The sequence below is a fragment of the Asterias amurensis genome, chromosome 5, assembly GCF_032118995.1.
Source record: "Asterias amurensis chromosome 5, ASM3211899v1".
Lineage (NCBI taxonomy): Eukaryota > Metazoa > Echinodermata > Asteroidea > Forcipulatida > Asteriidae > Asterias > Asterias amurensis.
The window spans coordinates 11,247,962-11,262,414 of NC_092652.1; the positions used below are offsets into that span (position 1 = coordinate 11,247,962).

The 14,453-nt window shown below is 38.7% G+C and overlaps 1 protein-coding gene across 1 annotated transcript; it reads right to left on the reverse strand.

Annotated features, from left to right (window-relative positions):
• Nucleotides 1-1,219: 1,219 nt before the first annotated feature.
• Nucleotides 1,220-8,331, reverse strand: LOC139937064 (uncharacterized). Its single transcript, XM_071932047.1, has 4 exons — nucleotides 8,220-8,331; nucleotides 5,320-5,376; nucleotides 3,524-3,724; nucleotides 1,220-2,718 (listed from the first exon to the last, which is right to left on the reverse strand). Exons 1-4 carry the CDS (start codon nucleotides 8,227-8,229, stop codon nucleotides 2,435-2,437), a joined length of 552 nt encoding a protein of 183 aa, XP_071788148.1. The 5' UTR covers nucleotides 8,230-8,331; the 3' UTR covers nucleotides 1,220-2,434.
• Between the last annotated feature and the right edge of the window lie 6,122 nt (nucleotides 8,332-14,453).

The following is a 14,453-nucleotide window of genomic DNA, read 5'->3' on the forward strand; positions in this document are numbered from 1 at the left end:
CCTCAAAATCTAGTCTTGAGGTTTCGCAATACAATTCGTGGGAAATTACTTCTTTCTCGAAAACTACGTTACTTCAACGGGAGCCGTTTCTCACAATGTTTTATACAGCTCCCCATTACTCGTTACCAAGTACGGTTTTATGCTATTAATTATTTAATCAAAGCACAGATACAAAGTGCTACGTCACTGCACGTTTATCCAATGAAATGATTGTATCCACTGTGATCACTGGTTCTGAGAAGCAAGTACCTGTCTTTATCCTTGCGGATAATTACATGGGAGCAGTCTACAGGGAGGCGTGGTGTTAATGACTAGAGCAAGCTAGTCGAAACGTTGAGACCAATTCAGAACTGACTCCGCGGCAGTACAGTTAATTACGATCCTATAAGCTAAAGTAGTAGTCCAGTCTATTTTCTATACCATCCGTCCTGGTAATAATTAAAAAGCAGGACAGTTCTTTTCAGAACTGAGAAGTCTCCCGAACCTCCGATTATCTACTCCGCGGCAGTAGAATATAGCAAGACAGTTCTCTAAGAACAAACTCTACCTGGCAAGTAGATACACACATGGTGTTACCGCAAACCAAATATACATTGATACCTCACCATGCAATGCCTCAAAACCTATATTTAAATGTTGTTGTCTTTGTTTCTGCTAATGTCCGGAACATGTCAAACTAGAAGTTAAGAATTTGTTAAGGAAACAAAAAGCTTAGAATTATAAAACATATAAATTTCAAACAAATTAATCTGAGTATCTGCCTTTATAGGCGGCAATGAATGAGTATAAGCACATAACATAGAATTTGAATTTGAATGCAAACATTTGGAAAATGTTTGCCCATTAATGAAATTGAATGGTTGACCAGGTCTTGCTGCTGGCTTTAACGAAATTGAACGAGTCTTGCGGCCTAATGAAATTGAATGATTTTATCTGACCAGTGAATGCTAACTTTTTGAAATTGAATAACTCTTTTTGACTCTTGAATGTTGATTCAAAGTGCATTCATTTTCAAAACGAAAATGAATGAGCCAGGAGTTACAATGAATGGATTTTTGCTGAAATTGGCCGGGAAAACCTAAACTATAATAAGGAGCAACAGCTATACGGCCCGTTTAAAAGCCGTGTCTTGTGTTTGGATTACTAACTTGTGAAAAAAACTTTATTAAAACGAGTCGTGTAACAAAAAACGAACAACAACACTTTGAACTATCGAACGTTTAATTTTATAAAGCAAGTACAGGTTTATTTTCCCCTTAACACATCAATTCCACCTGCATGCGCTGTGCGAGTTTTCCCTAAACCCAATATTTAATACAGTCTAGAACGCTGAATTCCGCACGTTATTTGAGATTTGTACAAAATCGAAGACCATGACATTCAAATAGTTGTTTTGAAAACACAACTCCCAAATTGAATGTAAAAGTATACACTGTGTGTTTCACCTTCAGCTCATGTTAATTTACGGTATGGGATCGGGAACACACACGCATGGGACAACATTCAGGAGATGCTCTGTGTGCGTGTGCCCCCCCCCCCCCCCCCTTCCTGATCCTGGCTTTGTCTGTGCAGCCTGAAAATCTGGGCCCAATTTCATTCCGCTACTTAAAAGTATGCAAATTTGCGTGCTTACTGTAGCAGAACAATTTGCTTAAAGCAGAACAAAATTGGGCGACCATATTGCGTGTTCACAGTGGATTTGCATCGTGACGTCATTTATTTTCGTGTGGTTAGCACCGCAAGGTTAGCATGCCTTTTCGTGTGCAACACGGTTAGCAGCGCTATGAAAGAGAAATTGCACAGTAAGCACAAGATCGGCCGCTAAGCAGCGTTATGAAATTTTGCCCTGACGTGAATAACGCCAGAGACCTGCCTCCAAACCGGTGTTTACATTCACCTTTAGCCTACATTTATTTCACATAGAGATACGCAGTCAAATTATATGGCAGACTTGAAAAACTGAGTGTACTGTTTGGCATATTATGTCACTGTGCGCGCACGTTTATCCAATATCATTGTTTAGTTTTAATTTTAGTTTTATTAGACTTTACACTGGCATAAAAATATAGAAATACAAATCGATACGAAAAAAAAACAAAGAATCGAAATAGCTAAAAAATACCAAGCCAGTGAGTGGCGAGGAGGAACAGGTGACCAGCACCTCTACAAAGCCGTCCCAAATGGAATCACTGGATCTAAAAAGCAGGTACCTATCTTAAAGACAGGGGCCAAGTCTACCACACCAGCAAAATTCCAACCAATGGGGAATTTGGAACGCTAGGTGGCAGCAGACTTACCAGATATATGTTCATTGTTTGCGTAGTTCTGAGCATGCGCACATTACCAATAACAATGGATTTACCCATTGGAGTCTGCTCCCACCCATAGTGTCACCAGAAGTCTCCCATTCACACTTCATTATTGAAGACGATTGCTAACATAGAAAATGAAATTGTAAAAAAGCCTGAAAGAGTAGAACCAGAGCTACAAAAAACCATGGTCTGGCGATCCTCAACCTGTTCACACCATTGCAGTCATTCCGATCACACGCACAGTACATTCCCTGCACATCGCTGAGTGAGAATACACCAGCAAGGTAAAGATTGACAGCATCCGAGAGAAAAGCTGTGACGTCAGACGATTGTGTGCACGTGTGCATCTCACTAGTTGGGACGAGTGCACAACCCCTCTTCTGTCCTGATATTAGTGTAGACCCAACTGAAACAAAGCAACAAATTTATCTGGTCATTTCCTGATGCATACTGAACAGTGTTATAACTTAAGGGCACTTGACACAATATGCTACAGACCAGTATTCTCCATTGATGTATCCGAACATGTATAAATAACAAATCTGTGAAAAGTTGAGCTCAAGTTAGTGGTCATTAAAGTTGCACGAAACAAGGGGGAAAGAACTCCCTTGTTGAACAAATGTGCGTGCTTTCAGATGCATGAAAAAGGGCATCCGGCCTGACGACTTTTTCAAATGATATGTTGGTGAAACTTTTCTCACAGTTAGGGAAATATTCCCTGTGTTTTTTGTAATATAAGCAAATGAAAAGAATGGGGTCAATGAAACTCGTGTTTAGTATCTTTTAAATTATGAATTTCTGTTGGGAAAAAATGAAATGATTATTAAAGGGAATGTACACTATTGGTAATTGTCAAAGACCAGTGTTCTCACTTGGTGTATCTCAACATATGCATAAAATAACAAACCTGTGAAAATTTGAGCTCAATTGGTCATTGGAGTTGGGAGAAAATGAAAAAAGAAAAAAAACACCCTTGTTGGACGAATTTGTGTGCTTTCAGATATGAATAAAAGACTTCTAGCTAGAAGTCTTTTATTATTTTAGTGAGAAATTACCTCTTTCTAAAAAACTACGTTAATACTTCAGAGGGATCGATTCCCACAATGTTTTATACTATCAACAGCACTCCATTGCTCGTTACCAAGTCAGTTTTTAAGTCAATATTTGTTTTGAGTAATTACCAAATGTGTACCTTCCCTTTAAGGACTTACGTAGAGGAATGCTGACGGTAAACGAACCCTCCCATTTCTCACAGGCGACAACCTCGTTCCCATTTGAGCTTTCTTGGCACTCCACTTGACTTACACCAGTCGGGTCAAAGATCTCGCATGCCTTGTTAGCTGAGAGGCCGGTCTCTATTAGGCTGTTGCTTGCCGCCAAATTAGTGCACGTATGGCAGCGCAGTGAAGTCACTATACAACACACATAAATAAGCAATATGTTATTGCATGTTTTGTAGCCTGAACATCTGGGCCCAATTTCATAGAGCTGCTAAGCACAAACATTTGCTTAGCATGAAATTTCTTCATTGATAAAAACAAAAGCTGAATACCAGTAACAAGCACTATGCAACAAATGGAAATTTGGCTGGTAATCCTGTTTTTATCTGGGAAGAAATTTCTTGCTTAGCAGCTCTATGAAATTGGGCCCAGATGTCACACTTCGAGGGCCGCGATTAACGGCCGGTACCTGCCGGGCCGGTGTGGAAGGAGATTCTGTCCCCCGGAGATTCGGTCCCCCGATATGGCAATGCTAATTTCCCGTTTATGGGGAACATTATCTCGGGGATATGAATTACGCTTCTGTATATTAAAATTACCACCGTCGTTGTGCTTTCAGTGGGGATTGTTTTTTCTTTTAAAGACCAGCCTTCTCAGTTGGTGTATCTCAACATTATGCATACTATCCAAAAACCTGTGAACATTATTTTGAGCTCAATTGTTCGTCGAAGTTGCAAGATAATAATGAAAGAAAAACACCCTTGTCACACGAAATTGTGTGCTTTCGGATGCTTGATTTCAAGACCTCAAAATCTAATTATGGGGTCTCGAAATCAAATTCGTGGAAAATTACTTCTTTCTCGAAAACTACGTCACTTCAGAGGAAGCCGTTTCTCACAATGTTTATACTATCAACCTCTCCCATTACTCGTTACCAAGTAAGGTTTTATGCTAATGATTATTTTGAGTAACTACCAATATTGTCCACTGCCTTTAAATCGTTTCAAGAAAAGGAATGCCTTCAAAAAATTCAGGAACATTTTTTTAGGACGGCAATCAGAAAAAAACTCGCCTCCGGGACAGATTTCCCCATGGCACCGGATCCTGCCAGATGAGCCTTTGACCTCACATCCGTTTCACAAAAAAAGCTTCGCATTCAGTTCTGCACGTCCCATCCACCCGCTGCATGCAGTGACCTAAACTTGTGGACAAGTCACACGCGGTGAGATAATATCGAAAGTCTTATATCGCACGTATCCACCAAACAAGGTACTCAAGGCGCTGAGTATATACAAACTTTCAGAAAGATAGGTTATTGCAGTGATGAATTTTGAGACCCAATTAGTTAGCACCTAACAATGAGATAGTCGAGTTGTTGCGGAGCTGCTGGTTGCCCGACTTCTACTCCCCATTGTAGTCGTGAGAGCAATAGTCTCGCAGGCCAGCAGTACCGTGGGAATCGCGGGAGAGTCGGAACGCTATCACCGCGACGTCTGGCAGTGACCGAAAGTGCAAGCTGACTATATCACCTCCGACCACTCATAATTCAGATGTGGCCGCTTACGTCACTGCCTGTTCATCCAATGAAATCATTGTTACATCCAATGACTTGATTGGGCCTGTAAAGATCAGTCCATGTCTTTATGGGACCAGTCTGGCGTTCCGTAGGCCACTGTGTAACAAGTCAAGGATTGAAAAGGGTGTGGTGTACTAGACCACATCCAAAAAGAAGAACAACAAACAAAAACAACAACAAAACATAATGGTTGCGTAATTTTTTCACTCACCTACGTTAATGGGACTGCTTATGAAAACTAGCAAGACAGCCAAGACGTTGAACCAAACTGTAGACAAAGTAAACCACAATCAGATATGTTTGTAACTGCTTTTTACTCGTGTAACGGTTAAATATATGACACCAAAGGTGACACCACTGTGATTTGTTTGTAATGATAAGGGGTGTTACAATGTATACTTCACAATATAATTTGTGGTCAGTACACGAGTTTTACAAACAAGTTTGCAACAATGAAACAGCGACTGCACTGAGATAATAGATACATTTTGCCTTTGTTTGATTATTTCAATAACTTTAATGTTAACATTGTTCAACGGAATGGTGTGCTCTAAATGCTATCAATTGCAACTATAACCTGAAAATAAATTCTGCATGTTGATTTTCTGAATCCCTACTGAGCTGGTCATAGTTAAATAGGTTTCATTTTTGTTGTTGTTAACATTGAAAATATTTTTGTATTGTTTCCTTCTAGCTAATCTTGTTCTTAATGTACTTTGGTCATCAAGTAGCAATATTACTCATTGCTTTATTCCCGCAAAGGTGACACCATAGGTGATCCCCTGAGAACTATAGTAGCAGTCAATATATGAATTTGTATTGCGATAACCGTATTTGTTTACATTGCGTGTCAGATGTTGCTTTGCAATCATAACAGTTATGTGTCAGGCCTTTAAAGTATAGATTAACTTTGGCCATTGGATAAGTTTTGTGAGCAAAACAAATCCAAAAACATTTAGTATATAATGTTCTTGTGAATTTGATTGAATCGTATTTTTGTTTAAAGACACTGGACACTATTGGTAATTGTCAAAGACCTGTCTTCACACTTGGTGTATCTCAACATATGTAAAAAAATATAACAAACCTGTGACAATTTGAACTCAATTTGTCATTGAAGTTACGAGACAATAATGAAAGAAAAAACACCATTGTAACACGAAGGTGTTTGCTTTCAGAATGATGCTTGATTTCGAGACCTCAAAACATAATTCTGAGGTATCTAAATCAAATTCGTGGAAAATTACTTCTTTCTTGAAAACTACGTTAATTCCGAGGGAGCCGTTTCTCACAATGTTTATACTATCAACAGCTCCCCATTACTTGTTACCAAGTAAGTGTTACGCTAATAATTATTTTGAGTAATTACCAATAGTGTCCACCGTATTTAACTAAGCCGTCGTTTTAGGACCCATAAACGTGTGTACAGACATTTTTCGAGCATTGCATGGCAAAATAATTACCGACCCTGTTCTACATTTTCTAACCCTTTTTTGCTCACAAACGACATTTCTATTAGATATCATGAATGACATTGCACCTTTAAAAGTAATACCGGGAAATGTGGTTAATCTAAAGGGGAAAAACATAAAACAAAGCAAAACGGTTTCCGTGTTTTTAGTTTCATTCTGATAACGCCTTTCTTTTTAAACATTGTTTGGTAGAAAGATGTACATGTATTCTACTTTTAAAACATCTTTCTACCAATATGCATTTTATAACAAACGGATGCAAACGCTTTTTATAGACCAACTCGTCCGATCCAAGGCAACGTGCCCCTTTAATGTTGGCACCCCCCAACGTGGTCGACAACGACATTTTAAAAAGATGACGAATTTCTTTTGAATTCAATGTTGACCTGATGTATTTATTTATTTATTTATTTATTTATTTATTTCTTGTTTATCATGGGAAATCCATTCAGTGAGAAAAACTCACTGATCTCCCATGGATCCCAGCTAATAACAAACTACAGAAGTGAACTTAAGATAAAATATTACAAAAAAAAATTACACAGAAAAACATTGCACATTCATTTAAAAAAGCACTAGAGTTCAATTACCTCAGACAAACAAGAAATTCATACAGTCCATAAAAAAAAAACAAAAAAAACACACACACACACACACGCACACACAAAATACACAACAAACAAACAAGCAAACACCCCAAACAAAACCAAAGATCCAGCACAAAAAAGACATACAGACGGGCAGGCAGACAGAAGACGGACAGGCGATGAACACTAAACTCCCCACATGATAAATCTAACAACAAGACTATAGACAATAAAAGACAAATACAAATAACGATTGACATGTGTTCAGCTGCAAAATAATGTGTTTGTCATGGTCTGTTATTCTTGATTATTTGGCCTATACGTTAGCATTGCGTTACCCAACGGATGAAAATAACACAGAATGCGAATAGTTGATCTTACTCTATTTCTACAACAGCAAGTCGTAAGCCATCCGCAACACAACACTTCTTGGTTTTGGTTTTACTGTCCATAATTGAAACACATACCGGCTGACACATAGCATGCATTGTTCAATTAGAATCTAAATGTGTACGTCAATTTGTCACCCGATAAGCATCGGTTTGCAATTCATTTCCTCCCCGTCGGTAGTGTTGAGGGAAACGAAATAAAATGGCAAATATACACTCTAAACTATAGCATTACATGCAAACATTATTGGAAGACAATATTGGCACTCTGGACACGTTCGGTATAAATTTGTCAAACACCAGTATTCTCACTTGGTGTATCCCAACACATGCATAAAATAACAAACCTGTGCAAATTTTGGCTCAGTTTGTCACCGAAATTGCAAGAAAACAGTGAAAGAATAAAACACCCTTGTTGAATGATTACTTTAGGTGATTTCAGGTGCATAATAAAAAGGCTCCAGCTTAAGTTGTTTGTTATTTGAGTGAGAAATTACCAAAACAAACTACCATGATACTTCAGAGTGCGAGCCGTTTCTCACAGTGTTTTATACTACCAACAGTTCTTCATTGCTGGTTATCAAGTTAATTTTATGCTGAATTATTTTGAGTATTTACCAATAGTTTCCAATGCATTTAGAACCCAAACCAATGTATACTTACATTTTCCCATCGTTTGAACAAGTTTGAACTTCCACACACTGTGTAACGAGCTGCCAGTTGTGAGTTATTTTGTCGTGTGTCAAGAGTTACATAGATTTAATGGGAAACAATAGCTGCACCTAATATTGTGCAACAACTTCCTGTTGAACTTTGGCAAGAAACAACAACGAAAGTGCATACATTTCAAATGAAGCACGGATGTGATTACATTGCTGATGTGCTTTGGTGTAGTCTGCAGGCATCAAACTATTTTTTTTATACTGTGGTTCTTGCAGGTATCGTTTGTGTATTGCTTTTACGTGCCATCTTTTGTTTATATAGTTCACTACAATTTTAGAGTGTTCTAGTGTATAGTACACTAATTGTTACTATTTTATGAGTAGGCTAGGTCTGGGTAGGGCACATTTTTTTTATGACAGTTTTTATTTTGTTTTTACTTTTACCCTTCCCTGGACGGCCTGTGCTCGTTTTAATTGTATAATCCGAAGAATTAAAATAAATTTAAATTAAAGAAAATAAACTACCAGGGCCCAATTTCAAAGAGATGTCTAAGCAGGAAATATTGCTTAACAATTTCTGCTAAGCAAAAATGAGCAGGATACCAGTAATACATTTTACTAAGTAGGCCTACTTGGTAGTTTGGCTGGTAACCTTATTCTGGTAAGCGTAATTTGTGTATCCAAATGTATACTTTGCCCTTGTAAAACCAAATAACATGACCAGCCGTAGATATAATGAAGTTGTAATGAGCTGATTTCGGATGCAGGAGGTGAAGGGGAAAAAATTCTCACTTTCCTAAAGCATGAGTCATCAGCATGTTTTTTCATTTTTTATTTTTATTTATTTTTTACTCGGCATGTCATGGCCGAGCGGTTAAAGCCATTATACACTTTCGGTACAGAAAAAAAAGGTTCACAGATTTACAAATATTTTACAGGGTTCACAGAAGGTAATGGTGAAAGACTTCTCTTGAAATGTTGTTCCATGAAATGCTTTACTTTTTGAGAAAACACTAAAATACGATCAATTCTCGATAGCGAGAATTACGGATTTATTTTAAACACATGCCATGACACGGCGAAACGCGCGGATACAAGGGTGGGTTTTCCCGTTATTTTCTCCTGACTTACATGACCGATTGAGCCTAAATTTTTATAGGTTTGTTATTTTATATATAAGTTGTGATACACGAAGTGTGTGACTTGAACAATACTGTTTACCGAAAGTGTATAATGGCTTTAAGAGCACCGGATACAGACTCTGGTGTTTGATGATCAGCAGAGTGTGGGTTCGAATCCCGGTCGTGACATTTGCTACGTAAAATGGGAAGGCAATGCTTTCTGCTCTCTTCTGACTGATGATACCCACACATCCGTATGGACTGTAAAGGGGTGACCCTGTTTCAGCCCTAGGAGTAGGTGGCAACGGTCTCTGGAAAAAAAATAATTGTAGCCCACACCTTGAAGTGGCCTTCAGGCCTTATGTGCCTGAAGACTTGCATAAACAAAAAAAAACTAAACAACGAAAAGAGAAATAAACTCAAAAAGCAAAAGCACGCTTACCACGTGGCTGGAATTGTTTGACCACAAAAAGGAACTTGTGTCAGAAGAGGAAGTCACGAGATGTGAAATGAATAATATTGATTTATTTATACATTTTTTTGGAAGTAAGTGGATCGGGTTTGCGGTCGTATGAACTTTAGACCACACTCTTCATAAAAAGGGGTATAGTTCGCGAATCTAACTAACACTGCAAAAACTGGGATGTTAAAATTTCCACCATGGGTGTCGTCACATACAGGCCTATACTATAATAGAGAAAAGAGAATCAAAGTTAATATCATAGGGCGTTACAAAAACAAGCAAGGACAACAAAGTTGTGCTAACCAGAATTACGTTATCAGCCAACATACAATGTCACATGTACAATTTTTGCATTGGAACCCTGCTCATTATTACTAAGCAGGGATTTTGTAAGCAGCATTTTCTGTTTAAGCAGCTCTATGAAGTTTGGCTCAGGGTCATAGAGACGAGGCAGCGTCCCACAAACCGAACTGCCCGCTCAACTTCATCCTACTTCATCAGTTCATTTCTTGCAGTCGCTTTGGCAGGAGGACCTGCCTAAATCCGCCTTGCCATGCATCCACTAAAAGAGCCTACACTAGAAGTGCGTTTTGGCGACCCCAACCAAAAACTGTTTCTGACGTCATAACCAAAACGGTAACCGAGCTCACAACTCGGTTATCGTTTAGTCTGAACAGCAGAACCAACGACCAACAACCGAAACAGTTATTGGTTGGGGTCGCCAAAACGCACTCCATAAGAGGAACGAAGCCAAGCTAAGAAGAGCTTGTGTTGCTAAAACGTAAATACTTGGCTCAGCTGAACGAATGCACAACAACATCGTTTACGTTGGGGCAAAAGGTACATTTCAAACATTATTGTACCAAGGGCAGAAACAGCCTAAACACGTTGTTTTTGTAATGCCAGGGTTTTCACGCATCCCGCAAAATTCCCTGTATTCTTCTTCGTGCCAAGACTTTGCCAAACGATATGCAAATCGCTTTGTTATGCAAATAAGACGCTTCAGCGCGTATCGCGTGCTTTAGTTTCCAACAGGTTGCTTTGGTCTTACACTTCATGTACAGTGGGTTGGTCTATAAAAAGCGTTTGAAACCGTTTGTTATGAAATGCATATGGTTAGAAAGATGTTTTAAAAGTAACGATCCACACAAGTATCACTCAAAACTGTACGGTTTTCTTTTTACGTCGCGAACTATCACGGTCGGCCATTTATTGGAGTCAAAATTGTGACTCCCATAAATGGCCGACCGTGTTATTGGACGAGGTAAAAAGAAAACCACGCAATTTCGAGGCATATTAAATTGTGTAGATCATTGTATTCTACTTTTACAACATCTTTCGAACCATTTTATAACAAACGGTTACAAAACGCTTCTCAAAGACCAACTCGACCGCGGGGTATCTCAAAGAAAAAAAAATGTCCCTTCTGCCCCTCCCCCAATACTATGAACTGTGTACAAACTTCTTGTGATAGCGCCCTCTTTTTAATCCCATTCCAGCCCATGACTATTTTTGGGCGCCAGACTCTTTTTAATCCTCTTCCAGCCCATGTTTAATTTTGTTTTTTTCTTCATCTGGGGGGGGGGGGAGGAGTCTGAAGGAAACCATTTCCCTTCTGCCCCTCCCCCAATACTGTGAACTCTGTACTTGTGATAGCGTCCTCATTTTAATTGTCTTCCAGCCCATGTTTAACTTTTTCCCACCGGGGGGGGGGGGGGAATCTTAAAGGAAAAAGTGTCCCTTCTGCCCCTCCCCACAATACTATGAACTGTGTACAAACTTCTATTTAACCCCATTCGGCCAATGTTTAAATTCCCATCGGGGGGGGGGAGACTCTCAGGGAAGCAAATTCCCATAGTGCCCCCTTCCCCAACTGTGTTAAGTAACTTTTTCTGATAGCAACCTCTTTTTAATCATCTTTCAGCCCATTTTTAATTTCCATTCGGGGGGGGGGGGTAGTGCTTGAGTAGAATCTCAGGAGAATGATTTCCACATAAATCCAAGAATTATGAAAGTAAACGCTGGACAAGTTTTGAGATGTGCCCCTTTCATCATATCAAAAGTTGATAAGAATTAGACAGTGCAATCTCCATAAAATGTAAGATTTTATGATATCTGCAATTGGGCTGTGTACAAATCATGCCTGCAGGGAGTCCAGGTTCTGTGGCTCTTTTGTAAACGTGATGTAACAGGTCCATCGTCTATATAAACAAACATAAATGTTATAATGTTCATGATGTTGAATGCACAGACAACAGACAGAAAGTATCAGGCGGAGTGACAAGAAATATTTACATGACTGGGTTGGTTTATTTGACTTAACTTGAAGTTAGTGAAACAGCCTTTACTTTCTTGTAATACCATTAATTTACAGATCCACTCTATAACCACCACAAACGACCAAACTCCAACTTCACAATGTCTTTAATTTTCTGTAATTAATAAAATGCACTTCTTTGTAAATTAGACCCAATTTTCCTGCTAAGCAGAAATGAACAGGATACCAGTCACAAATTGTTATCAGTGACATGGCAGTTCGGCTGGTAACACCAATCAGTAAGCATGTTTTTGTTGTGCTTGAACAGCTCGACTTCTGATCGTGATTTGAATAGAGGCACATAAATTGGTTCCGAAAATCCCTTTTGTTCCGAAACCAGTAAGTTCCAACACCGCTTTGTTCCGCTGCCTCTATGTTCCGGCACCCCTTTACTCTGACTGCTCCGGAGCAGTCACACCATGCCGAAATATGGGTACTGGAACCTAATGGTTTCGGAACATAAGTTATCCGAACATGAGGCTGTCGGAACAAACGGCAGTCACATTGAAAAGCAACAGAAATACTACCATAATACGAGTCAGTCCAAAAATAGGTGCAAAAGGAACACGTTGCCTAGGATCGGGTGAGTTGGTCTATGAAAAGCCTTAGAAAACCGTTTGTTTTGAAATTCATATGGTTAGACAGAAGTAGAAAAATGATCCACACAAATTATGCCTCGAAATTGCACGGGGTTCCTTATACGTCATGAACTAACACTGCACGCCAAGGAGCCAACATTTTAGTTAGCAAAATAAAAGGAAAACGCAATTTCGAGGAATGGTGTGAATCACTATAGTTCTACTTCTAGAACGTCTTTCTTAACAGTATGCATTTTGTTACAAACGGTTTCGAGCGCTTTTTATACAGACCAACTCGCCCAATCCAAGCCAACGTGTCTCTTTAACTCGAAATACCTTATTGAATGTTGTAGGAGTGAAGAACATAATCAAATATGGAGGAATGTACATGTACTTCTGTTAAATCAACTTGGCATGTAACCGAAACCAAATTGAAGATTTCTTACGTGGTTATTCACAGTCAATCAATTGTTTGACACGGTCCGTGTAGTCTCGTGTTCGATTTTTCCAGCATGTTATATTTAAGCTACCTACAACCAAACTTTTAAAACTGTACATTGTCAACTTTTTTCAATTTTAAAGGCAGTGGACACTATTGGTAGTTACTCAAAATAATTGTTAGCATAAAAACATACTTGGTAACAAGCAATGGAGAGCTGTTGATAGTATAAAACTCCCTCTGAAATTAAGTAGTTTTCAAGAAAGAAGTAATTTTCCACGAATATGATTTGGAGACCTAAGAATTAGATCTCGAGGTCTCGAAATCAACCATCCAAAAGCACACAACTTGGTGTGACAAGGGTGTATTTTCTTTCATTATTATCTTGCAACTTCGACGACCAGTTGGGCTCAAATTTTCACATGTTTGTTGTGTTTATATGCATATGTTGAGATATACACCAAGTGAGAAGACTGTTCTTTGAAAATTACCAAAGGTGTCCAGTGTCTTTAAGCTATCATTATTAATTCAGTGGTGTATCCAGCAGTATGGGTTAGGGTGTGGGTTAGGGTGTGGGTTAGGGTGTGGGTGTGGGGCAGCTCTCATCTCTGTTGTCCGCCGAAGATAGTATTTTTTTACACGCAGGGAAAATACTCAGTTGACGTCGAGGTTCAAGATCTTAAATTATGCACTGGACTCCAACTCCTGGATACACCACTGCATTGATTATAACAATCTTACTTATGTACTACTTTAGTTAAATTAATTAAAGTTCAAGGAGTTACGATAAATAACGGGTTTCTTTTCTTTCAAATTCACCAGGGGTCGATTTCAAAAAGTACTAAAAGAATTCAAAGGCACTAGACACCATTGGTTATTACTAAAAAAAAATATATAAAAAAATGTTTCGCATTAAATTATACTTGGTATAACGAGAAACGGTGAGCTGTCGATTTTATGAAACAATGATAAAATACACAAATATGTGCCTGATTTGTACAGATTTTTAAATTTATGCATATGTTGGGATACAACAAGTGACAATTACGGCTTTGACAATTACCAATAGTGTCCAGTATCTTTAAGACGAGTTTTCAATACCACCATGTTTTGTGACATCACACATTTATAAGCAATCGATAGTAATATACACAGTCAAGACCTTTGTGAAATCGGCCCTGAACATTTGGTTTTCTATAATGCAAGAAGACGCTGCCTACCGATGGTAAAGGAACATGTTGCCTTGGATCGGTCGAGTTGGTCTTTGAAAAGCGTTTGTAACCGTTTGTTATAAGATGCATATGGTTAGACATATGT